We start from the raw sequence: 23,930 nt of genomic DNA, 5'->3' as shown, positions 1-23,930 counted from the left end.
GTTCATCTGATGAATCGTCATCACCCGAGTTAAGTTTCTTGTTGTCCTGATATGAACTCCTATTATCGTGCGAGCAGCAAAAGCAAACAAAAAAAAAAAAGAAAAATCCCCTGTTAATCGGCTGCTCCTCCACCCTGTCACCATAAACCTGTTTGACTGTACAGCGTTATCAAAACTTCACAAACATAACAGCTGAGTAACGTTGGGAGAATAGAAACCGAAAGCTATTAAGGCAGAGAGGGAAAACGAATGCTAAGTGAAGGGGAGGGTTGAGGCGCTCTGTATATAAACTCCGCTCAGCTGGGACTGTCAGCACAGCTGAGCAGAGCATCTTTGTGCATCCACCGTCTTCCGAAGCCGCGAAGTTTTCCAAGAAGTTCTGTCGATAAGTCATCGCAAGGTAGGATGCTTCCCTTTTATCACAGCTGCAATGAACTAAACCGACCGTGTACTGAAACTTTTTTTTCGCTTTGTAATTTGAATTATTATTTAGATCACTCTCATCATGGAATTAACCATCATTATGCTGGACGGGACGTCCCACTGCTTGAAGGTGCAACCATACGACACCGTCGGCTCTCTGAAAATGAAAATCCAGAACCAACTGGGACACACAGCCCAGGGGCAGCAGCTGGTGTTTGATAACGGGTGTAGGACACCTCTGGATGACGACTCGAGGACGTTGAGCTCCTACGGTTTACAGTCCGGCTCCCGGGTGTCCCTGCTGTTCGCCCGGCCCGCCCGGCCCGCCACCATCCAGGTGTTCCTCAAAAATGAAAAGGGAGTAACGACGACCTACGACATCAGACCCGACGAGACTGTGGCCAACTTCAAGACAAAAGTCCATCAAAGAGAGGGGGTCCCGGAGAGCCAGCAGAGGCTCATTCACGAGGGCCAGGAGATGATGTCAGGGAAACTGTCGGACTTCAACGTGAGGGAAATGAGCACCATCTACCTGACATTCCGCCTGAGAGGGGGCTGAGGACACCGTCATATGATTAATGTGCATTCCTCTTTTTACTTCTTCCGTTTTTATTTTCTTTTTTTAATTTATTACCTCTTTTATGTCGGACAAATCCAAGCATTCCTCAGTGTGTAACTCTTCTAATTCCCTTTGTTATAGCAATACAGACCAATTAATACACACAATCAACAGAATATGTTTTATTTCAAACAAAGGCATGTAACAGCACAGCATTAATAAAGTCTATACTGAGAAATGTACACGTCTCCTCAGATTTCCTGTCGTTCTGCTGCTCAATAGGTGGAGCTCTGTCTCATAAAAGATCACAAACAAAAGATTTAACAAGGGGGGGGGGGGGGGGGGGTTCCTCTTCACTAGTGGCATGATTCAGGTTTGTTCAAAGGGCTTTCTCAGTTATGTAATTCAAGTTTTATTATCAAAAAATATGGTAGTGCTGTGTAAAGATACTTATATTCTGCTCTTTTTTTTCAAATACATTTACAAAGTATTGTAGCAGCATGTTAAAATGGCTTAATCCTGTTAAACACGGCTGTAAAAAAAAGTTAATCTGAAGAGCAACTCCGTGTGAAATTCTGGGCCGTGTCAGGACACGGGTTGTATGTTCTCAGTCCTCTGAGGATCTGTGAAGACGTCTCTGAAAGCATCATTTCCTCACAGATGCAAGATAGGCATACCAAAATAGGGCAATCATGTTGGCAAACAGCACTCGAAACTGAAAGCAGAAAAACAACAGAGGGGTGTCAGTGCAGCCTGCGACTCATCGTTTGTTCGATGACAGGATGTCGGTGAAGGGCATACCTGGACGGGCACAAAGTTGATGTTTATGAACTGGAAGGGGGTCCAGACTTTCCAGTTCATCTTCAGAGCTGTCCAGTAACTTATTTTCATCTTCTTCTCAAAATCCTCCCACCCTTTAGCCTGAGGATAGGAAGTTTTAACTGATTCCATTCATCATGCACTTTATGAATCAAAATGTCTATGTCGCATTTCATTTCAAATTCAACACAAAAAGACATGGCACTAACTGAATAATTATGGGTAAAACGGCACTTTAGATTTAAGTCAGTTTACTGGGTGATGTTTTATGCATTTAAATATATTTATTTTGGTCATTAATGCACAGTGAATGTGATCAACAAACAGTGTTTGCGATCTGAAACTACCCATTCATTCATTCATTCATCGAGGCAAAAATAATCAGTTAACTTATTAACTGGTTCTCTTACAAATAATGAAACTATAACGACTATTTTCAAACATGTTTCTCTGCTTTTTGTTTGTAAAAAACAAAACGTTTAGGCCACATTTGGCCCCAAAAGGTCAAAACAGGCAAATGTGGATTTAATTGGCGATTAATCAAAAGAAGAACAGACATATATCTACATAGACCTACAATAACAAGGCTAGTTAAGATACTGCCAACAGAGAGCAAAGCTGCCATCATGGGTAAAGGGTAGTGTTATGACAATAAATCTAAAATATTAGACATATATGTCTTTATCTACACTTTTCTTTGCGAACCAATGATTCCATAAAAATACATAATTAGTAAATAACCCTTAAGCTGTGTCGGGGCATTTAACTGGCACTGCATTGAACTAAAAAGTCAGGATATTGCAGCCTCTGCACTACATAATTAGTAAATAACCCTTTGAAACGTTCTGTGAATAATTAATAAATAAAATAGATAAAAATCTGTCTCCCTGAACTTTGAGTTGTGAAATGGTGTCCTCCTTCGGTGAGAGGATTTGCGTGGACAGTTTCTGAGCAGACCCACCTCCAGGATGTTCATAACAAAGTAGAAAATGAGCAGAAAGCCAGGAGCGAATATAAATCTATCCAGTAGCAGTCGTTTGACTACACAGAGCGAGTCTGTGGTGGGGATCCATGCCTCCATCAGCTGGTATAGAAGTGACTCACAGGTCCTGTGATAAAAAACCTGCAGTGGGCACAGTGGCGGCCCGACACTGATTTACGGCTGGCGCCCCCAACCCCCCTACTGCTTACAGAGAGATGTTGCACTTCACTGTGCGTTGTGGTGGGAGCATCGGTGTAGTGTAGTGTTAGGTTAGCAGACTGACCTGTCATTATTTCCTTCTCCGTCCGTTTTCACCCTTTTGGTCCATCACCACCTGTAGCCTAATACTGTGCTGGCTCATTCTGTCTTCTTCACTTTCCCATTAGTACTATTATTGATACCACGTTCGTCGCCCTCTGGCACAGAAACAGCTCCAATATCTTTCTCTCCGTATCCATCAGGAGAACGAGCCCAGTACAAATGTTTTGGTCAAAATCTTCACTTTAGTTCCACCAAAGGCATGAATATGCAGCGTAAATGTTGCTGTATCGAAATAACACGACGTTTCTTTGCGTAATTAATTATTTCCATCCACACGACACGAAATGCCATCAAACATCCTGTTTTCTGTGTTTATTTGAAAGCCGCGCGCGTTCATCAACCTCACTAAACATGTCCCGTTTCAGCAGTCAGGTTGCTGGGTGATTTCTACAACAGCTTCAGCCAATGATGGCCAGGCCCTGCGTAAAGCGCTTCCCCCGCTCCATCGCATTTCTTTCCTATTGGTCAACGGAGCCCAGCTCAAAGAGAGGCTTCCTTCAAGCCATGAGGAAAAGGCTCATGTGTAGTTTTTCCTGTAGAATAATCTACAGTGATCGTTTAAGAAAAAGTGCAGTTTGCAGGCGTTCCTTCAGGCAAATCACCAGGAATGCTAAGGGGTTAAGGCAGTTAAAATACAATCAGGTGCTACGGTAAAGTACAAACATTCAAGAATATATATATTTTTTAATACTTTATTGTGTCATAATGATAATGATTACACTTGACACTTTTTTTGTTATCACCCTGTGAGTGAATGAAAGGCTTGAAATCACAAATGACCGACTGAGGGGAAAAATACAATCAACAAAAGGAAAAAAAAAAACATTGAATCATTCCCCCTCCCCCCTGCACAAACTCTGCACTGTGCTGCTTTGCTCACCTAACACGAGAGGTGAGTGTCAGGAGGGGAAGATGGGGGCACCGAAAAACAACTGTGGCCGAAACGTGTATTGATGATGTGTGATCTGAGTCTGAGTCTGGCCAAGGGGAGGAGGGGAAGATGGGGGCGCCACGAATACACAACCCCCCCCCCCCCCCCCCCATCCTCGATTTTTTTTTTTTTTTTTTTTTTTTTCACTCCCCGGCGATGCTGCCCCCTCCGCGATGCCGCCCCGGGCGCCTGCCCGGTCTGCCCGCCCCTGAGAGGGCAACAAGGTAAAATATGGAAAATGGATGGATGGATGGATGGATGGATGGATGAGGTCCACCTGTGTGCAGTCTACCTGTCACACCGTCCCAGTATATGTACACCTGTTCTGAAAGGCCCCAGAGTCTGCAACACCACTAATTGATTCTCCTGGACCTGTCTGCAGCATTTGACACCGTGAACCACAACATCCTTCTATCTACCCTGGAGGGAATGGGGGTTTCTGGCTCTGCACTCTCCATGTTCTCATCCTACCTGACAGATCGCTCCTACCAGGTCACACTGAGAGGGTCTGTGTCGAAGCCACGTAGGCTCACCACTGGGGTTCCCCAAGGTTCGGTCCTGGGTCCTCTTCTTTTCTCCCTCTACACATCATCTCTTGGTTCTGTCATCCACTCCCATAACTTTTCCTACCACTGCTATGCAGACGACACCCAGCTAATTCTGTCTTTTCCCCCTTCTGACACCCAAGTGGAAGCACGCATTGCTGCGTGTCTGGCAGACATCTCGGGGTGGATGTCGATGCACCACCTTAAGCTCAACCTGGACAAGACTGAGCTGGTGTTTCTCCCGGGGAAGGGCTGCCCGTTCCGAGATCTGGCCATCACCATGGATGACTCCGTGGTGACATCAACCCGGACCGCGAGGAATCTGGGTGTGACCCTGGACGACCAACTGTCGTTCTCGCCAAACATCGCATCAGTGACCCGTTCCTGCCGATTCCTCCTCTACAACATCCGGAGGATTCGCCTCTTCCTCACCGACAAGGCAGCGCAGGTGCTCATCCAGGCTCTTGTCATCTCCCGCCTGGACTACTGCAACTCCCTCCTTGCTGGCGCCCGGATTCTGCCATCAGACCTCTGGAGCTGGTTTAGAAAGCTGCTGCTCGTCTGGTGTTCAACCTCCCCAAGTTCTCCCACACCACTCCCCTTCTCCGCTCTCTACACTGGCTCCCTGTAGCTGCTCGCATCCAGTTTAAGGCTCTGTTTACATTAATTCATTTTACCATTTCTTCGTGTCGGCGTCTTGCAAACTATTTACATTTACACACAAACGGGGATCGGCTGATTCGCTAGTCACATGACTAATCAGCCATCACATCACATGATCGCCCTTGCTTTATTATTTATTATGCTTTATTATTTATTCTTTATTATTTATTCTTCGGCGACAACAACTTGGTCCACGAAATTGTCCCACCATGCGCTGCTTCTTCCCGGTCTAACCCAAAAGCGGCGCTCTGTACGGCTTGCGTTGCTGCAGTGGCTGGGTTCTCATCATAAAAGCTTGTTGAATCTGGCGCCTCCTGCCACGTATTGTTGTGCACAGCGTACTACCAGCAGTAGGACATGGAGCAGGCTCCCATGCTGATCGTGGTTGTCCATGATTTCCATATTCTTCTCGATGACACGAATAGAAAGGAAATGTGTAACTGAAGTGAAGCACGCCTGTTTGTTTATAGTTTCCCAGCACTCAAGTCACATGACCAACGATACCAGCCTAGCGAATCAGGGAGGTTCTCACCGTTTACAACTGCTAAAATCAGCATCGTATGCGAATGCTTACGTGGGCTCCGACGTCTTTGAACCCTTCCACCTATGAAGTCGTATTCCAGTATTTTAATGTAAATGGACAGTGCATCCGCGATAGAAACGATATAGAAACAGATTAGAATAAACGGACCCTAAGACTCTGGTGCTGGCCTACAGGGCAGTGGAAGGAACAGCTCCTTCATACCTCCAGGCTATGGTCAAGCCCTACACCCCCGCCCGACCACTTCGCTCTGCGGCCACCAGGCGCCTGGCTGCCCCGTCACTCAGGGGTCCCTGCGCACGATCGACACGGTCACGGCTTTTCTCTGTTCTGGCACCCCGATGGTGAAACGATCTCCCGACTGATATCAGGACAGCTGAGTCGCTGCCCATCTTTCACCGCAGGCTGAAAACCCACCTCTTCAGGAAACACTACCCTGATCCGCCCTCTTAGGACATCACCTGCTCCGTCCTAGTTCCTTACGCACTTATTGTTTCCTCCACCACTGGCACCCTCTATATTTTCATTACCCCCTACCCGAACCAGGGTTTGAATCCCATTCCTGCTTTTCTTACCTCTTTTATTTCTTCCCCTACCCGAACCAGGGTTTGCATCCCCACCCCGCTGTGACTGGTGTGCAGTTGGTGAGAGGCTGAGGTAGATTATGGTGGTTGTGGTGTGAGGAGCAGTGTTGGCTGGCATTAGGGGGGTGACTCTGGGACGCCAGTGGTCATTGTCTAGCCTCCTGGAGGTGTCGTGGGCCCAACTAGACGAAACACTGATGGAAGGAGGTTCCCACCTGATGACCCCAATGACATGTTGGTCAGCACTGCTCACTGATCTATATAATAGGGAGTGTAGGGAATTATTCAATGAGTGTGGTCCTTTATTTTATTTTAATTTTTTTTATTTTCTTTAGCATAAGTTTCTTGTGTTTATATTGAATCCTAAATTGTCTTTGTTTTCTAAATTGTCTTCCCATCTGTCTAGGTACCTGACTTATCGCACTTACTCTAGCATTAGTTTTGCTCTTAGCTGTTTGGTTTTGGAAGGAAATGCACTTATGATTTCTTGTGACCTGAAGTTCTTTTGCCTACCGATGTTGAACGCACTTATAGTAAGTCGCTTTGGTTAAAAGCGTCTGCAAAATGACCGTAATGTAATGTAAGAGTCCCCATCAAGCAAGTAGCACCAAAAAGGCCGAGGAGCTTTCCAAACAGGTCAGGGACAAAGTCACAGAGTCCAAATCTGTATTGGGTTGTGAAAGATCATCTCCATACTTTGAACAGAGCACCATTAAATCTATCATCACAAAATTAAAAGAATATAGCCCTACATCAAACCTGCCAAGATATAACTGATATAACACCGAAACTCACAGACCAGGTAAAGATGGCGTTAATCAGAAAGGCAACAAGGAGACCAAAGTTTACCCTGAAGGAGCTGGAGAGCTCCACAGAGGACTTATAGAAGAGTGGCTAGAAAAAACCATTGCTTAGAGAAAAGTTCACCTAAAAGCATGTGGGAGACACACATCAAACACATAATATGGAAGCAGGTCCTCTGGTCAGATGAGACTAAAACTGAACATTTTGACCATCAAGGCATAGTTCTGTCTGGTGCAAACCTAGCACCTCCCATCAACCCATGAACACCACCCCTACAGAGAGGCTAGGGGGTAACATCATGGGATGGACCTTAAACACACCGCTAAAGCTTGCAGGGGAGTTCAACTGTGTTGGATCAGTTCTATCCAGCCGAGAATCTGTAGCACGACCTAAAGACTGCTGTACACCAGCTCAACCCGTGCAGCTGGAAGGAGCTGGAGCAGTTTGGCTTTGAAGAATGGGGAAAAATCCCTTATGGCAAACAGACCCTAAGAGACTAACAGCTGTGAATGCTGCAAAAGCTGATTCCACATACTGATTTTACTGCTTTTTTAAATTTTATTTCTTTATTTCCTGTTTGCTTTACAATTGCAAATATTTTGTGCGCTCAAAGTTGTTGGCGTGAAGTGTAAATCTAATAATAGATCCATTTTAATTCCAGGTTGTGAGGCAACAGAAAAACAGGAAAAACACTGCCACTGTACACCACCTTCTCCTCTGTTTAGTTTCAGTGTAAAACAGAAGTTCGGTCACAGTTCATCTGATGAATCGTCATCACCTCAGTTAGTTTCTTGTTGTCCTGATATGAACTCCTATTACCGTGCGAGCAGCAAAAACAAACAAACAAAAAAAAGAAAAATCCCCTGTTAATCGGCTGCTCCTCCACCCTGTCACCATAAACCTGTTTGACTGTACAGCGTTATCAAAACTTCACAAACATACCAGCTGAGTAACGTTGGGAGAATAGAAACCGAAAGCTATTAAGGCAGAGAGGGAAAACGAATGCTAAGTGAAGGGGAGGGTTGAGGCGCTCTGTATATAAACTCCGCTCAGCTGGGACTGTCAGCACAGCTGAGCAGAGCATCTTTGTGCATCCACTCTTCCGAAGCCGCGAAGTTTTCCGAGAAGTTCTGTCGATAAGTCATCACAAGGTAGGATGCTTCCCTTTTATCACAGCTGCAATGAACTAAACTGACCGTGTACTGAAACTTTTTTTTTCGCTTTGTAATTTGAATTATTATTTAGATCACTCTCATCATGGAATTAACCATCATTATGCTGGACGGGACGTCCCACTGCTTGAAGGTGCAACCATACGACACCGTCGGCTCTCTGAAAATGTACATCCAGAACAAACTGGGACACACAGCCCAGGGGCAGAAGCTGGTGTTTGATAACGGGCGTAGGACACCTCTGGATGACGACTCGAGGCCGTTGAGCTCCTACGGTTTACAGTCCGGCTCCCGGGTGTCCCTGCTGGTCACCCAGCCCGCCCGGCCCGCCACCATCCAGGTGTTCCTCAAAAATGAAAAGGGAGTAACGACGACCTACGACATCAGACCCGACGAGACTGTGGCCAACTTCAAGACAAAAGTCCATAAAAGAGAGGGGGTCCCGGAGAGCCAGCAGAGGCTCATTCACGAGGGCCAGGAGATGATGTCAGGGAAACTGTCGGACTTCAACGTGAGGGAAATGAGCACCATCTACCTGACATTCCGCCTGAGAGGGGGCTGAGGACACCGTCATATGATTAATGTGCATTCCTCTTTTTACTTCTTCCGTTTTTATTTTCTTTTTTTAATTTATTACCTCTTTTATGTCGGACAAATCCAAGTATTCCTCAGTGTGTAACTCTTCTAATTGCATTTGTTATAGCAATACAGACCAATTAATGCACACAATCAACAGAATATGTTTTATTTCAAACAAAGGCATGTAACAGCACAGCATTAATAAAGTCTATACTGAGAAATGTACACGTCTCCTCAGATTTCCTGTCGTTCTGCTGCTCAATAGGTGGAGCTCTGTCTCATAAAAGATCACAAACAAAAGATTTAACAAGGGGGGGGGGTTCCTCTTCACTAGTGGCATGATTCAGGTTTGTTCAAAGGGCTTTCTCAGTTATGTAATTCAAGTTTTATCAAAAAATATGGTAGTGCTGTGTAAAGATACTTATATTCTGCTCTTTTTTCAAATACATTTACAAAGTATTGTAGCAGCATGTTAAAATGGCTTAATCCTGTTAAAGACGGCTGTAAAAAAAAGTTAATCTGAAGAGCAACTCCGTGTGAAATTCTGGGCCGTGTCAGGACACGGGTTGTATGTTCTCAGTCCTCTGAGGATGCCATCTGTGAAGACGTCTCTGAAAGCATCATTTCCTCACAGATGCAAGATAGGCATACCAAAATAGGGCAATCATGTTGGCAAACAGCACTCGAAACTGAAAGCAGAAAAACAACAGAGGGGTGTCAGTGCAGCCTGCGACTCATCGTTTGTTCGATGACAGGATGTCGGTGTAGGGCATACCTGGACGGGCACAAAGTTGATGTTTATGAACTGGAAGGGGGTCCAGACTTTCCAGTTCATCTTCAGAGCTGTCCAGTAACTTATTCTCATCTTCTTCTCAAAATCCTCCCACCCTTTAGCCTGAGGAAAGGAAGTTTTAACTGATTCCATTCATCATGCACTTTATGAATCAAAATGTCTATGTCGCATTTCATTTCAAATTCAACACAAAAAGACATGGCACTAACTGAATAATTATGGGTAAAACGGCACTTTAGATATATGTCAGTTTACTGGGTGATGTTTTATGCATTTAAATATATTTATTTTGGTCATTAATGCACAGTGAATGTGATCAACAAACAGTGTTTGCGATCTGAAACCATTCATTCATCGAGGCAAAAATAATCAGTTAACTTATTAACTGGTTCTCTTACAAATAATGAAACTATAACGACTATTTTCAAACATGTTTCTCTGCTTTTTGTTTGTAAAAAACAAAACGTTTAGGCCACATTTGGACCCAAAAGGTCAAAACAGGCAAATGTGGATTTAATTGGCGATTAATCAAAAGAAGAACAGACATATATCTACATAGACCTACAATAACAACGCAAGTTAAGATACTGCCAACAGAGAGCAAAGCTGCCATCATGGGTAAAGGGTAGTGTTATGACAATAAATCTAAAATATTAGACATATATTTCTTTATCTACACTTTTCTTTGTGAACCAATGATTCCATAAAAATACATAATTAGTAAATAACCCTTAAGCTGTGTCGGGACATTTAACTGGCACTGCATTGAACTAAAAAGTCAGGATATCGCGGCCTCTGCAGCGGCAATTTGAAACGTTCTGTGAATAATTAATAAATAAAATAGATAAAAATCTGTCTCCCTGAACTTTGAGTTGTGAAATGGTGTCCTCCTTCGGTGAGAGGATTTGCGTGGACAGTTTCTGAGCAGACCCACCTCCAGGATGTTCATAACAAAGTAGAAAATGAGCAGAAAGCCAGGAGCGAATATAAATCTATCCAGTAGCAGTCGTTTGACTACACAGAGCGAGTCTGTGGTGGGGATCCATGCCTCCATCAGCTGGTAGAAGAAGTGACTCACAGGTCCTGTGATAAAAAACCTGCAGTGGGCAACAAGGTCAAATATGACCAACACGTGTAGAAATACATGAATGACTGAATTTGTTGCCAGCAGCTCACACGAGAGAGCAAGTTTAAGTTTAGGACAAAAATATTAAAGCAGGAGGCAAGACGTTCTTTCTGCAGGTACTTCATAATCACCGTTGCTCCAGTTTGACAACACAACCATTTCCCTGCAGCATTAAAAGCATCTGAAGGCTCAGCTGTGTTCTTGTGTTCAATCTCACCCGTAAACAGCATAGCGCGTAGCTCCAGCAACATCGATCTCATTGACCCCGGCTCCACTTTTGGCCTTTTTTCTCGCCTCCAAAATCTGAGACAGCAGATTTCCTAAAGCCGAAAGGATGCCACTGACAGTGTGAAGAAAAACACACACACACACACACATGTATGAAACACTGACTCAGCAACCAGTCCTTTCTCATCAAGGTTCTGTAAATAAAAATATTATTTTCCAGGGGAGGTTCTCCTGGCAGACGCTGATTGGTTGAAACCAGAGGGCTTTGACAAAAGGGTGTGTGTGTGTGTGTGTGTGTGTGTGTGTGTGTGTGTGTGTGTGTGTGTGTGTGTGGTCAGAGTAAACAAAGTGGTCTGAAAGTAACAAAAGAAAAGAAGCTTACATACAAACAGCTGGAGAATCCCGTGGTGGTTACAGGGTGTGAAACAACTGTACAAACTAAACAAACACGGTCCAACAGAACAGAAAGCATGAACGTTTACTGTGTGGCTGTCAGACGACAGTAAATGCACCCAACTCCTCGAACTCCTCCTACATATTTAATGCAAAAACCTTCAAACTTGGCCAAGCCACTGACCTGGTCACAGATTTGGTGAGGATCGGGTATTTCTTCAGGAGGATCAGATACTGCTGGAGCACGCGGAAATGTAAAGGCGCATCCCGGACGGGCAGACTCTCCACGGGCATGGTCACTTTATTATCAACAGTGCACACATTACAACCACTGCAATACTAACCCACAAGAGGGGCGAGACACGCTAGTCTTCCTGCCGACGTCCGTGCGTCACTGGTGACGCCTTCAAGTTTACGTCAAAAAACGGAAGTCAAGTTGTTGACTGCAAAACCTCCAGTTTATTTCAACTTCATACGTCGTGTTTAAGTTTAATTTTCCTTTCTAAATTATCAGTGTGGGAGGCAGTACACTATGACAATCCAAACAAAATACCAACTATGACATGCTGTTATAGAAATCTTATGAAATTCAGATATTTTCCGGCTATTTTTTATTCAATTTCATTTACCGTTGCATAAATCGTGTTTTGTTTCAAGCAAAATGTTTCTATTTCTTACCATTTTTCCACACTATACAGGTTTTCGTGGACCGCAAGCTTGAAAATGACTCACTTGAAAACACTTTAATCGTAAACAAAGATTACACCAATAACACTGTGAGTGTGTAAAGAATAGTTTTTATCTTTAACTGTATAACAAAACGAACTGGTAGAGAACATTATTCAGATATAAAGCCATTTCGGGCAACTTTAGGAAAGAGCTTTCTTTGGCGATGTTGATTTAAAGCAGCTTTAAGGGGTTTGGATTGGTTTATTTTTCTTCTAGTTAGACCTTCTCCAAGATACTTACCAGAATTCAGAAACCCAGCAATGAATTACATGAACACAATCTTGACTCAATTTCACTTTATACTTTGTCTTCGAGACATTTCAGGAAGAAGAAGACATAAGAAATTTCAAATAAAATTTTAAATTTAAAAATCACTGGAGGAGATGCCTGAACTTTCCTAACAAGATAACTTTTTACTAAACGTGATAAGATTTTCAAATATGAACTATGTGGAACCTTTTTAAAATGAGCCCCAACACTTCATTGAGAAGGTAAACAAAATAAACTTTATTGTGCAAGAAAAAAAAGAAATGGCCAATAGTGTACACAAACGTATTTACAACACTGAAACCAGCCAATGCAGATAATACAACCCAACAGTTAGTTTGAGGGAAGTGGCCGTATAAAACTGTACTGCAGAAACCACCAAAAGGAAGACTTTAGTAGAAAATAAAAAATAATGAAAAACTGACTCTAAAAAATGTTTACACAAAAACTGCTGAAACAGGGAGTAAGAAAGCTTATGGGTGGGTTTTGTTCTGTAGTTGATCAACACACTTTGGAAAAGCTAGCATGCGTAAGAATTTAAAGTGCCTTCCAGTCTATGGGAGACTTTCCAGATTTCTTTAGCAGCTCGTTGGCCTTTGAGAAATGCTTGCACCCAAAAAATCCTCGGTGAGCAGAGAGGGGAGAGGGATGGACAGCCTGCAGGACATGGTGGCGTTTCTATAATCAGACGGCAAGAAAACTTTAGATGAAAACATAACTTTTGAATTCTCTTTACATTCATTTAGCTTTTATCCAAAGTGAGGAACACATAGGGGGCAATGCTGGGTTCAGTATTATGCACAACAACACTTTGAGGTGCAGACTGGGGATGTTGCGGATCAAACTATCAAGCTCAGAAGTAGACGCACCCTGTTTATGGAAGCTCCTTTCTTCTGAGCGTATGAGCCCCACAGCATGAAGACGAGGCCCTCCTGGTTGTTGCTGAGCCAGTTCACCACAGCGTCAGTGAACGTCTCCCAGCCTTTGTCTTTGTGGGAGTTGGCCTGGTGCGCTCGGACGGTCAATACAGCATTGAGCAACAGCACGCCTGGTGAGCGCGTTCGAAGATGGAGAGGACAGCGGGAATGTTTAATGACAGACAGCTCTGTTGTGTATAATCAATCATCTGACTGAATCTTCCAGAAAAAAATATACCCTGATTGGCCCATCCAGTCAGATCTCCATGACCAGGATGCTGAAAACCTTCAATGTCTGTGGCCAGTTCTTTGTACATGTTCGCCAAACTGGAAACGAAAAAGCATCAAAGAGGTGAGGGCAAAGGACTGATTGAACAACAGCTGGATTCATTTCCTCTCCCTTGAGCTCAAATCTCCACGTTGTTCATCTGTGTGTGGGAGTGTAGAAACTGTCAGGTGCATTTTTTTTTTTTTTTTTGCTCAATTCCCAACAACAAGAGTATGAAAGGCTCCAAACCTGGGGGGAGGATGAACTGGTCTCTTAACGCTGAAGCACAGTCCATGGGCTTGATTGGGACCATGATACGGATCTTGTCCGAGAATCACCACTTTGACCTGAAATAAGAGACCCATTTAAAAACGTTTCACAGTCGTAGGCCTTTTAAAGAGAAAGTGGAATACTTGGGTGTCAATATTTTGTGTGCAGTGTTTGTCGCATTATAATCTTCCATTAGTTGCCCAGCAATCATGCAGAGTTGGGACACAGTAAATCAAGATAAAACTTCTTTAAATCTATTCTTTGTTGTGGAAAACCTGTGCTGCACGATGCATTGCTGACTATGCCGAGTTTCTTTACAGGAAAAAAAATATATACATTAAAAAAAAAAGGTCAAACTTGCCGTTGTCTAATATTTTATACCAAAAATTGTGTGGTACATGTTAGACTGAGCTCAAAGTTTTTGATAAGAAATGCTCATTTCAAGCAGAGGCTGTGTTTCTTCTCTAAACTTCAGTTATCTGTTCATAAATATAAATATTTTTGCAAACATTTTAACATGCAGTCTCTTCCTGGACTCAGATTACTGACTTGTGCCAGCTAACATGATCAAAGTTACATCACAACTACTTGCAATACATGCAAACGCCTGATCACAGAGGTAAATAGTTTCATATGTGGTCAGTAAGGGTTCACAACAGTGCATGCGCTGTTCAGCTTACATCTCGCAGGTCACACATCTGCGTCCAGGTGAACACATGTTCAGCAGGTGGGTACACAGTGTGTCGTTCCCTTTCCTCGGAGACTTCTTTCATCAGCTGTGGTAGAGATGTGAAATCATAAAAACCAAACACAACAACAACAAAAAAACTGGAAAAATGCGGAAGAACAACGGGGACAAAGTGTGCAGTGTGACACCTCGACGTCCTCTCACCCTCTTAAAATAAGGCTTTCCAAACTCAGCCGACAGCTCCTTCCTCCAGCTCTCCCCGAATCCCTTCGGCGTCTGTGCGGAAGCGAGTCTCTCCAGGGCTGCTCTCTTGTTGCAGGCAATCCTGTCCAGCTGCTCCGGGGACAGAGGAGCAGGAGCCGGGCTGCGGGGCTCTAGATCCACCGCAGCGAACTTCTGCTTCTTCTGAATGATTTTCGTGTATTGCGCAAAACAGAGAGCTGGTGAGAAACGTGTCGCTTGGGTTGAAAGTGGCTTTAAAAACCGGCCACGGGTCAATGCTAACATCGTCTTGTTTTGCTAGCAACAGGCAGTGACAACATTGAGAGGCATAGCTCTGCACAGTGGTGGCCTTGAATGCAACTTGGATCACGCTGCACGTATCGCGGGAAACTTAAAAAAAAAAAAGAAATGCTACTACAGTGAACTGCAAGTGTTTTAAACATATATTAACGTTGTGTTTCAGTATTAGTAGCAAGACACCTATCTAAGGTAAAGTGGACATCTGTTTAAATAAAAATTGACGCTCACCGGCTCGGTCGCATCCTCCGCGGTTTCTTTGACCTCCTCAGAGACTCGTTTTTTCGAGACTGGAGAGAAAAATGACTGAATGGTTTTCTGTCCAATCATTTTGCAAAAAAAAAATACACTGCCGCAAACTAACTAAGCCTGCTAATTATCTAAAATAAGTGCAAACCGTACTCGACTCCAGGGGAAAACCTGCTCTTTCCGCGCGATAGTTCGGATATTTGGCGGCTAATGTGACGAAACCAGTTATGTTAATGAGCTGAGTGGTGTTCAAGACAAACCACACTGTCTGCTGCTGCTGGTTCAGCAGCGGTCACGTAACCAGTATTTATATATGTATATGATTTTGAAGCATTTTCTTTTGTTTGCTCAGTTTTCTTGAGCTGAATTAACTGTGTCCTGCTTCAGATAAACACTGAAGAGTATAAAAGAATCTCTTTGACGAATTGAGAATACTGACAGGTTACTTGGCGCTTTCATATGAATTCTACAAAATGTAACTAATGAATCTGAGTACATGTTTTTTTTTTTTAATCTCTCTTTCCGTTTTTTTAGTCATTTCCAGGAGTGAAACTTTTACCTCAGAGGTCCCCCCTAGCAGCAGCCAAATGCAATGGAAAGACTTATGCTTCGAGGACTGAATAAACGGTCATGCACCAATGATGACCTGCGAAGAAGTCCAAGGAAGAAGGTGAAACGGGAGGAAGATGAGAGGACGAAGGAGGAGGATGAGGATACAGCGTTAGGAGAGTTCTCAGATCCTGTTCCTTGGCAAAAGATAGAGGCAGAAGGACTAGACTGTGATTACGCTCTACTATTCTCAAGAAAGGAGGCAGATGACCTATTTAAACAGTTGGAGGAGGAGGTGGTGTACTCAACAGGTACACCATCGGCCCTTGTCTGTACAGTTGTGAACTGTAATTGCAGTTGCTTGAATGATTGTCGCGTTTTTTCCTTCCAGGAGAAGAGTCAAAGGTCCAGGTGTTTGGAAAGGTGTATAATATACCAAGAAAACAGGCAACATATGGAGATGCAGGTCTCAGATACACTTACTCTGGGGTGACACGTTTGGCCTGCCCATGGACGGCGGCCTTGGAATACATTCGAGATACAGTCACAAAAGTGACAGCCCAGACATTCAACTTTGTCTTGATCAACAGGTGAAAAGCAACTTAAACAGAAAGTAGAGGTAACAGTTTGAAATGCTCAAAGTGTTGGTCTCTCTACCAGGTACAAAGACGGGCAGGATCACATGGGTGAGCACCGCGATGATGAGAAGGAGCTGGACCCCTCCTGTCCCATCGCCTCCGTCTCTTTGGGAGCAGCACGGGACTTCATCTTCAGACACAGAGATACTCGGGGAAAACAGAGCCGCCGACAGATTGAACCTGTGAAGCTTGAGCTCGCTCACGGAAGCCTGCTTCTCATGAATCCGCCGACCAACACCTTCTGGTACCACAGCCTCCCTGTTCGTAAGAAAGTTTTCACGCCGCGCATTAACCTCACTTTTAGACGCATCCTGCTGGACGGCAAGAAATAAAAACAAGCCACGAAAGGGTGCCGATTATTGACTGGAGTTCTGGCGATGGACCCTCGTTATAGGGTGTTCAAAAGGTCCGTTGGCATGCCAACCAATCTCAAGTTTTGTTTTTTTAAATGTAGCAGCCTGACTGGGAATTATTGTCTATTTGATGAAAAGATGAAAGTGCTGGCGTGCAACGTGGGAGTAATGTAACACAAAAACGTTCAATGGCCACATGTAACCAATGAGAGCAAAAGAGTAACCGGTATAAAAGATGGAAGAAGTGCACCCAAAATGAAAAAAAAGACTTGATTTACTGAACTCTAGTTCAAACTAGCTAATATCAGTACATTCTGGGGCCTTCATAGCAGCAGGCAATGTCACCAAAGACCAACAATAAAGGTGACGCAAATCAACATTACTGCCGACTCTCATTGGAGTGAGGACCACTAAGACCAAATTCAGATCCCTGTGCTCTCTGGAGGGGTCATGCAGAGCTGACCTCCCAGATTTTATTAAACCGTTTTTCTTCAACTAAGAAGAGCTCCCCTACACCAGGGATTGTGGAGTCGAGTTAGCTCATCTGTATTTTGGCAGAAAAAATGTTTTCAAAAGATGCAAATCATCCTCTTACTTTAATAAATAAAACTCTCAAGTGAACTTTTGCTTTTCTTCTTTTAATACCTGAAAAAGATCCCCCGCACACAAATACATACAATCTCACATGAAAAGTGCAAACACCACACCAGATCACTTCTCGTTTTGTGTGTTTAATAGGAAATGGCAGTCCTCTGTTGCTCACAATTAAAAATAATTCAGGATAACTTACCCAGATATACGTGCAGACATAGTCAAGCTTTGTTAACAAGATCGATATCTATCTTTTGAATGTGGTCACCGTGCCGAACGGCTGTGATGCGCCATTCGTAGGGAGGGTCCCCCGTTGGACGCTCACAGTGGCAGCACTCGTGGTTTCTTGCGTTAAAAATCTCGAGCGTTAGAGACAACATGGCACTTGAACCTCAAATGTGCAGCCCTGCATATCATGACAGTGTACGGATGATTGGAAACAGCTGAAACCGTGTCAACTGAAACTATCGTTTCCAACATAGTTTACCAACGCTGCTGGGAATGATTAGGCAAATTAGATTAGATGACACGGAGCCGGAGTCGAGGTAACCCCCACCCATCTGACATTTCTTCATGTGTAACAACTTCTATAGAACATCTCTGACTTACCTACCTTTGCATGTGCAATTTATAGGCGAAGGACATAATAATAAGAACATCTTCATGTACTGCACAGAGTTGAGTCAACGCTGCAAGGTTGGCACAGGCCTGTTACCTTGGTGCACTTCATATTGTCAGGTGTTCCCATTTTTTTTTTGTCTCAAAGAAACCGTAAAGTCACATGGAACTGCTCCAGAAATTGTTACAAGTGTCTAAATAAGCCGGTTAACATGATCAATGATATCTGACTTAAATCCTGCAGGTTCATTATCTTTGGGATTAAAAGGCTTCCTGCTGTGATCGGAGCAGCGGGAAACGTGTTCACAACACATCGTACGTGACGCAGTGATCAAAAACTATTCATAATTCTAGGATGGCTTTCGTCTCTGGTCTCCTCGCCACAGAGCAACCCACCGGTGAACGTGTAGTCCCTGCTCTGCCAAGTGTGACGGTACGACTGAAGTGTGTCAGGCTGCGAGGTCACTCCACTGGGCGCGGGCTGAGAGCTGGCGGTCGAATCCTCTCGTAGAAGAGCATGTAAGCGTTAGAAGACAGCACCTCGTGCAGGTTGGCTTTGCGTACCGAGTCGTCAGACACCCAAAGCCACTGTGAGCTGAAGGGTGAGGAGCAGCGAGGTGAGGAAGGGCTGCGGCGGTATGTGACAAAATGTCCTGAGTGCATGTCACCGTGGTGAACCAGCACAGCCGTGAGCTGGAAAAGGTACTCCGAAGAACTGGAGGGAAAGACACTGATAAAGAAAGAGGAAAAACAGGTGATTGATTATTAGTTTCACACTGGGCATGAATGGTTACATTTCTAGAGACATTTCCAGAACAAATGGCACACAGTTTAGCGCTTTTTAAAATCTACTGCACGGTGGATGATCTCTCCCTTTTAACTTTTCTTTCGTTGCTGTTGAATATTTTGTGTCCCACAGAAAAAGTCTAAAGACAAAACCGTTGAAGCTGAATCCAACTTTTGAACGCATCACTTTGCTCACCACTTAAACAGGCTCACAATGTTCAGTTTGCTACAGATCACAGAAGCTAAAGTAAACTAAACGCCATTCTGGAAAGAGAGAGCTTAACTGGAAGTTTCATTTGCCCTTACTTTACACAAACAGCGTTGCTGCAACTTCATTAACTGCCAAGGCAGATTTTACCTGTAGTCGTATGTGAGGCCAAGCTGTGGGTTCACAGCAGGAGAGCGAAGAAATACAGAAGGACAGCTTCCATTAGAAAAAGGCTTGTTGTTATTAAGATGCTCTGCACCTGGAAAAGAAAATACCACAAACGCAGGGTGATAAAATGCAAAGTAGATAATGAAGCGCATCGTTATTTGATAGCACAGACTTATTCAACACACCTGTTCCATTAGCTGTGGGCCTTTCAGTGGAATCCTCTAAATGATCTGCCTTCATGGCTCTGGGAGCACATCTGGCCCTCTGACTCCTCTGCGTGGAGCTGTTGTGTTTGTAGCGATCCATTGACAGATACTCTGTGAACTGCACATGCTCCTGACGTTTAATGGGAGTTCCTTCGCTGGACCACGTCAGTCTTTGTAAATGGATACAGAGGCACTGCGGCAGCTGGCAGAAAACATTAACAAACCAGCTTTAGCTGCGTAAAGATGTTCCAGCAGGCAATGACATTCTCAAGCTTTTAATATTTTCCTAACAGAGACGCGATGAGCGTAGTTACCTTTCCAAGTTTAAGCTGCTTAACAAACGTTGTCCTCTGGCTTTCTAGAACTTGCCCATTTATTATTGTGCTTTGTTGAAGCTGAACAGAAATGATGAAAAACAGAGACGAAAAGAAAAATCAGCACATGGCAGGTCTGTAAAGAAACAAGTGGACTCTTGTGCTGTTAAAGGTAAGACACCAGACAGACTTCAGACAGAGTTAGTAGAACATTTTGGTAACACAAAGCTCCTAAAGCAAACGTACCTTGGTGCAGTTTTCACACTCCACCTCTTTGATGGTTTCTGAGGAAATAAAATGCTGCAGGCACTGATCTAATGAGATAGGCCGACCCTGATGGCAAACAGAGGAACGCAGACAGAAAAAAAAAAAAAAAAAAAAAAAAAAACATTTAATGAGTGGTGATACTACAATAATACTGTGAAGTAAAACTCACGGTTTCTTGATATTCTTTCTTACCCACTGAGGAAGAGGGATGGACAAGGAGAGGCTCTCAAATGAGTCATACCGCACTGGACTCTGAAAGAAACGCGCAGCAGAGGTATAAATCACTTGTAGAATAAAATAACACAAACTAACGCTCTATGCCACTTACAGTACCTGCCTAAAACAAACAAAACAGAAAAGACTCACTTGTATTTCGCAGCGCTTGCACGACATGTTGCTCGTTAAACGACCATGAAAAGGATGCTGAGACTTCCAGGGACTTGGTATTGGATGAAGAGGAGCTGCCGAACAAAAAAAAAAGGAACCCGGATCAAATGTATCTCTTTTCGTTTTTCTCATATACAACCTGTGATTTCAGATTGTCGCCTTACCTCGACTAATGCAGGCCATAGTTTTCTGATCTTGATCGGGGAGACTCTGATTAAAAAGAAATAAATAAATAAACAGATACAGAGCTGACATATGTCGAAGGACATTTGTGTCACAAAAACTCCAGCGGGGCAACATGAAAGAGTGATTTGTGTTAATTTTGAGGTTTGAGGGCTTTGATGGTTACTTACCTGAAGGGATTGCACGTCAAACAAATGAGTGACTTTGGGTTGACGATCTCGCTCCTCTGCCAGAGAGGATGTGAGGACATGAAAAAGTTCATGTGCATCCTTAGAAAAGAAAGCAATATGGATTTTAATAAAGCACTGCACCGTAAACTGCATACTAATCAGCAGCATTACTGGTTGCATTACTAACCTGCTCTTCAAATGAGCTAATGTGCCAGCGGTACAGTCGGAGAACATCCAGCAGGCCTCCAGCATCGAGAACGTCTTCCTCCCCAAGTTCATCAGTGGACAGAGCTGTCGTGAGGCAAACCGTGTGAAAAAGCATGAATATGAGCACAGCGCGTTCTCTACAGTCAAATGACAGACTGGGATAACACACCTTTGAGAAGCTGCAGCAGTGTTGTGGACAGTTGGTTGTCTTTGCATGACTGGATTGTGGGCAGACCTGAAAACTTCTCCAGCCATCTGACAAAGGACGGACACGCTGCCAAACCCTGAAGCAAAGAGTTCAAGAAGCAGGTGTTGCCCAAATTTAAGAGACCGGGAACCATCCCTGTGAAAAACAAACAAAAAAAACAAAAAAAACACATCATTGGAGTTTACTGCAATGTAGCCTGTATCCTACATACAAGCTGCACAAGACCCAGTGTAACAAAGATCCTTACCTCGCTTCCTTTTCTTTCTCTCTGTAATTGGGCCCCAGAAAACGTATACTCCAGCTGCAATCGCAGCAGCAACCCCTCCGATGACACCCCAGTTTTTTATCATCTTGTTTCTGAAGAAAAAGATGACAAATGTTAATGAAGTAAAACTGAATAATGTGTATGAAGAGAAGTGAAAATAGGAGATACAGGAAAGGAAGGCAGGAAATATATATATATTTTTTAAAACAGGCATTTGCCTCGACTTACCACATTACCATTACTACTTACGATATCATTGTGACAGTATTTGGTTTTGTTTATTTCCCTTATCTAATATTCTATTGTAATGGTCTTTTACTGTCAAACTGGGGCTTTGATTTGTTTTTCTAGCAATCCTACAAGCAGTTCTCTTGGAGGTCTCTTTGCCTTACAGATCAGATTAGCCTCCACTGTCCCAGTTTAGTTTATAGGCAAATTTGAATTACTCAAGGTGAAAAAAAAAAAAAAACATTTAGCCATCCTTCCATAGTCTTCTCCTAATCAGTGGGCATAAATCATTCTAATTACCAGAGTGCGATGCACCTGCTTAGAGGAGCCCATGGCTGTTGATCGTTCAGACAATCTTTGAGTACTTAGAAAGCTTTGAAACGTGGCAGAGCAGGTGTATACATGTTTAGTTCCAGCATATTCTGTATGTCTGGGGCGGTAGACAATGTGTTGTGTGTATAGCTCTTTATTGCAGAGTGTGCAACGAGGGGTGGATGAGTTTGGAGCGTTAAGGGAAACTATGTAGGTTTGAGATCATTATAATTCTATTTTCAAACTAATTGAAATGAATATCTTGCTTTTTCTGATGAAAAAAAAACAGACAAGTCAACACAACGTGAGCCAAATGAATGTAAGCATATGATAGACTAACCCTCTTTCTAATAAGTTTAAGTGCGGCGGAAAAACGACGTATCAGACTCAGGCTCTGCAAACACACTCCTGTTTGACCTTGCTCTGGATAGCAAGTTGGAGAATTATGTATGATGCAATGCTGCTTTACTGTTACTTTTCCATAGTTACTCTGACTTCTATGTAAATACCAACCAGACAAGCAAGCAGGAGAGGAGCTAGCTTTAGCGTTTAAGCTAACTTACCGAAAACACCGAGGTCAGGCTTCCCTCCGAGCACTATGTCGACTGCATAAATGTAAAACATCCAAGCTGTAAGCTATCTTAACACAAAAAGAACGTGTCTAAATGATGTCAGTGCCTAAGTGCGTCGGCAGGTTTGGAAACATTAAACCAGCCTGCGTGTTCGCAGTGTCTATCTGCGCATGTAACTGTTTCAATGCGCGTCGGCGGCCTTATGACCCTCAGTGTCTACTGTCCCCGTGCCCTAAGTCTAAGCAGCAGTTGATGTTATTTGCCAGATGGAAAGGTTTTACCTGATTGTGGGTCCTGTGCCAAGAAACTCCCCGATAAGCTTATCAGAGCTTTCAGGTCTGCACCACAACATCCTTCCGTCTCCTGGGTACTCTCGTTTTGGGGCGCGCGTTTCTGCACGGAACCATGAAAGGACGCACAAAAAAAGCGTTACTCCATTTACACTCCGACCACCAGAGCGTTGTTAACATAATATATCCCTGGTTGTTACGCATGTTAAAGGAAATATGTGACCAAATAGAAACAAGGGGTTGAAAAGGTTTGATCAGTTAATCGTTTTCAACACGTGTGTTCAGTTTTTACTCTTACTCGTGTTATGTTTGGCCTCATGTTTGTGTGGTTTACTGTAGCTTCTGTAGGGGTTTATCTCGAGTTAAAAAAAAAAAAAAGAAAGGAAAAGAAAAAGCAGCATTTAAAATGAATTTGCTTTGTGTCTTTGGACGTTTATTTTAATTCTATAGGAGAATTTGACCTCTAAGAAACACATCTGTTATTAAATGTTTATTTACGTTTTGTAAAGATATTTTTGAAAATGTGTAAAAAGGGAAAACTTGTTTAGCACACTTCATGCGGTCATAATCCAGATAATATTCACTTTCCCACAGGTATGAACGTAAACATGTATTTTAAAAATACATTGCAACAATAAAAACTGTTTTTAAAAAAAAAGGACTTCCTTGAATATTTGGATTAAAAGTAACTAACACAATGTACATTTTGTTTGCTTAAATCCCAGCAGATTATTGGGTTGGATCAGATCACAAAAATAAGTAACTATGATCAACCCGGACTACTTCTACTTGCACTTTTATTGAATTACATTCCACAAATAGCAACAAAAACTGGTTCACGTGCTTTTCTCTTCTCACATTTGTACTTTTTTAACGTTGACTTCTCTAATATTAGTTTATATTTTAGATATGATTTGTGGATGAACATTTCGATTGAGTGCACCTTTTGCATGTCATAAGTAAAGGCTGACATTACAAACCTACACAAAATAATCAGCATCCTGTTTCTTGTACAATTATTTTACGAGCTGTGAATTTAG

At 43.2% G+C, this 23,930-nt stretch overlaps 6 protein-coding genes across 9 annotated transcripts; 3 read left to right on the top strand and 3 right to left on the bottom strand.

Annotated features, from left to right (window-relative positions):
- The first annotated feature begins 312 nt into the window (after window positions 1–312).
- LOC142382913 (polyubiquitin-like) lies at window positions 313–1,222 on the top strand. The gene is made up of 2 exons (XM_075469049.1): window positions 313–400; window positions 494–1,222. Exon 2 carries the CDS (start codon window positions 506–508, stop codon window positions 980–982), a length of 477 nt encoding a protein of 158 aa, XP_075325164.1. The 5' UTR covers window positions 313–400; window positions 494–505; the 3' UTR covers window positions 983–1,222.
- A 7,016-nt stretch (window positions 1,223–8,238) lies between these two features.
- Window positions 8,239–9,146, top strand: LOC142382299 (polyubiquitin-like). Its single transcript, XM_075468003.1, has 2 exons — window positions 8,239–8,323; window positions 8,418–9,146. Exon 2 carries the CDS (start codon window positions 8,430–8,432, stop codon window positions 8,904–8,906), a length of 477 nt encoding a protein of 158 aa, XP_075324118.1. The 5' UTR covers window positions 8,239–8,323; window positions 8,418–8,429; the 3' UTR covers window positions 8,907–9,146.
- On the bottom strand, window positions 9,074–11,838 carry pxmp2 (peroxisomal membrane protein 2). The gene is made up of 5 exons (XM_075468002.1): window positions 11,648–11,838; window positions 11,060–11,182; window positions 10,651–10,813; window positions 9,699–9,818; window positions 9,074–9,612 (listed from the first exon to the last, which is right to left on the bottom strand). Exons 1-5 carry the CDS (start codon window positions 11,755–11,757, stop codon window positions 9,544–9,546), a joined length of 585 nt encoding a protein of 194 aa, XP_075324117.1. The 5' UTR covers window positions 11,758–11,838; the 3' UTR covers window positions 9,074–9,543.
- Window positions 11,839–12,675: 837 nt separating this feature from the next.
- On the bottom strand, window positions 12,676–15,577 carry unga (uracil DNA glycosylase a). Of its 2 annotated transcripts, XM_075467997.1 has the most exons (7): window positions 15,353–15,577; window positions 14,807–15,007; window positions 14,595–14,690; window positions 13,894–13,991; window positions 13,615–13,703; window positions 13,329–13,507; window positions 12,676–13,137 (listed from the first exon to the last, which is right to left on the bottom strand). In XM_075467997.1, the coding sequence occupies exons 1-7, from the start codon at window positions 15,449–15,451 to the stop codon at window positions 12,997–12,999; spliced, it is 903 nt and encodes a 300-aa protein (XP_075324112.1). In that variant the 5' UTR covers window positions 15,452–15,577; the 3' UTR covers window positions 12,676–12,996. The 2 variants fall into 2 exon arrangements, with proteins under 2 accessions (XP_075324112.1, XP_075324111.1); XM_075467996.1 differs by lacking the exon at window positions 15,353–15,577 and having other exon boundaries at window positions 14,807–15,167.
- alkbh2 (alkB homolog 2, alpha-ketoglutarate dependent dioxygenase) lies at window positions 14,663–17,547 on the top strand. Of its 2 annotated transcripts, none has more exons than XM_075468001.1 (4): window positions 14,663–15,045; window positions 15,915–16,230; window positions 16,311–16,509; window positions 16,580–17,547. In XM_075468001.1, the coding sequence occupies exons 2-4, from the start codon at window positions 15,963–15,965 to the stop codon at window positions 16,887–16,889; spliced, it is 777 nt and encodes a 258-aa protein (XP_075324116.1). In that variant the 5' UTR covers window positions 14,663–15,045; window positions 15,915–15,962; the 3' UTR covers window positions 16,890–17,547. The 2 variants fall into 2 exon arrangements, with proteins under 2 accessions (XP_075324116.1, XP_075324115.1); XM_075468000.1 differs by having other exon boundaries at window positions 14,664–15,045; window positions 15,905–16,230.
- usp30 (ubiquitin specific peptidase 30) lies at window positions 17,513–22,993 on the bottom strand. Of its 2 annotated transcripts, none has more exons than XM_075467994.1 (13): window positions 22,882–22,993; window positions 21,471–21,580; window positions 21,185–21,358; window positions 20,996–21,099; window positions 20,809–20,907; window positions 20,620–20,665; window positions 20,435–20,529; window positions 20,261–20,320; window positions 20,048–20,134; window positions 19,802–19,882; window positions 19,467–19,689; window positions 19,264–19,372; window positions 17,513–18,849 (listed from the first exon to the last, which is right to left on the bottom strand). In XM_075467994.1, exons 1-13 carry the CDS (start codon window positions 22,950–22,952, stop codon window positions 18,582–18,584), a joined length of 1,527 nt encoding a protein of 508 aa, XP_075324109.1. In that variant the 5' UTR covers window positions 22,953–22,993; the 3' UTR covers window positions 17,513–18,581. The 2 variants fall into 2 exon arrangements, with proteins under 2 accessions (XP_075324109.1, XP_075324110.1); XM_075467995.1 differs by lacking the exon at window positions 22,882–22,993 and adding an exon at window positions 22,592–22,856.
- Window positions 22,994–23,930: the final 937 nt, after the last annotated feature.

Source organism: Odontesthes bonariensis, chromosome 6 (genome assembly GCF_027942865.1).
Source record: "Odontesthes bonariensis isolate fOdoBon6 chromosome 6, fOdoBon6.hap1, whole genome shotgun sequence".
NCBI lineage: Eukaryota > Metazoa > Chordata > Actinopteri > Atheriniformes > Atherinopsidae > Odontesthes > Odontesthes bonariensis.
Note: the sequence above shows the minus strand (reverse complement) of the source record. Positions and strands in the feature narration are given on the sequence as shown.

Bases quoted from the DNA above. Each gene is read 5' to 3' on its own strand.
- LOC142382913 (XM_075469049.1), top strand. From the start codon at position 506: ATGGAATTAACCATCATTATGCTGGACGGGACGTCCCACTGCTTGAAG.
- LOC142382299 (XM_075468003.1), top strand. From the start codon at position 8,430: ATGGAATTAACCATCATTATGCTGGACGGGACGTCCCACTGCTTGAAG.
- pxmp2 (XM_075468002.1), bottom strand. From the start codon at position 11,757: ATGCCCGTGGAGAGTCTGCCCGTCCGGGATGCGCCTTTACATTTCCGC. The intron at 11,183-11,647 runs GTCAGTGGCTTG...TCACACTGTCAG, and splicing joins CTCACCAAATCTGTGACCAG to TGGCATCCTTTCGGCTTTAG. The intron at 10,814-11,059 runs GTGAGATTGAAC...TGCCCACTGCAG, and splicing joins ACGCGCTATGCTGTTTACGG to GTTTTTTATCACAGGACCTG.
- unga (XM_075467996.1), bottom strand. From the start codon at position 15,109: ATGTTAGCATTGACCCGTGGCCGGTTTTTAAAGCCACTTTCAACCCAA. The intron at 14,691-14,806 runs GTGAGAGGACGT...TCTCTACCACAG, and splicing joins GAAAGCCTTATTTTAAGAGG to CTGATGAAAGAAGTCTCCGA. The intron at 13,508-13,614 runs GTATATTTTTTT...CGCGCTCACCAG, and splicing joins GACTGGATGGGCCAATCAGG to GCGTGCTGTTGCTCAATGCT.
- alkbh2 (XM_075468001.1), top strand. From the start codon at position 15,963: ATGGAAAGACTTATGCTTCGAGGACTGAATAAACGGTCATGCACCAAT. The intron at 16,231-16,310 runs GTACACCATCGG...TTTTCCTTCCAG, and splicing joins GGAGGTGGTGTACTCAACAG to GAGAAGAGTCAAAGGTCCAG. The intron at 16,510-16,579 runs GTGAAAAGCAAC...TCTCTCTACCAG, and splicing joins AACTTTGTCTTGATCAACAG to GTACAAAGACGGGCAGGATC.
- usp30 (XM_075467994.1), bottom strand. From the start codon at position 22,952: ATGTTGTGGTGCAGACCTGAAAGCTCTGATAAGCTTATCGGGGAGTTT. The intron at 20,135-20,260 runs GTAAGAAAGAAT...GTTTGCCATCAG, and splicing joins CCATCCCTCTTCCTCAGTGG to GGTCGGCCTATCTCATTAGA. The intron at 19,690-19,801 runs GTAACTACGCTC...GTTTTCTGCCAG, and splicing joins AGCAGCTTAAACTTGGAAAG to CTGCCGCAGTGCCTCTGTAT.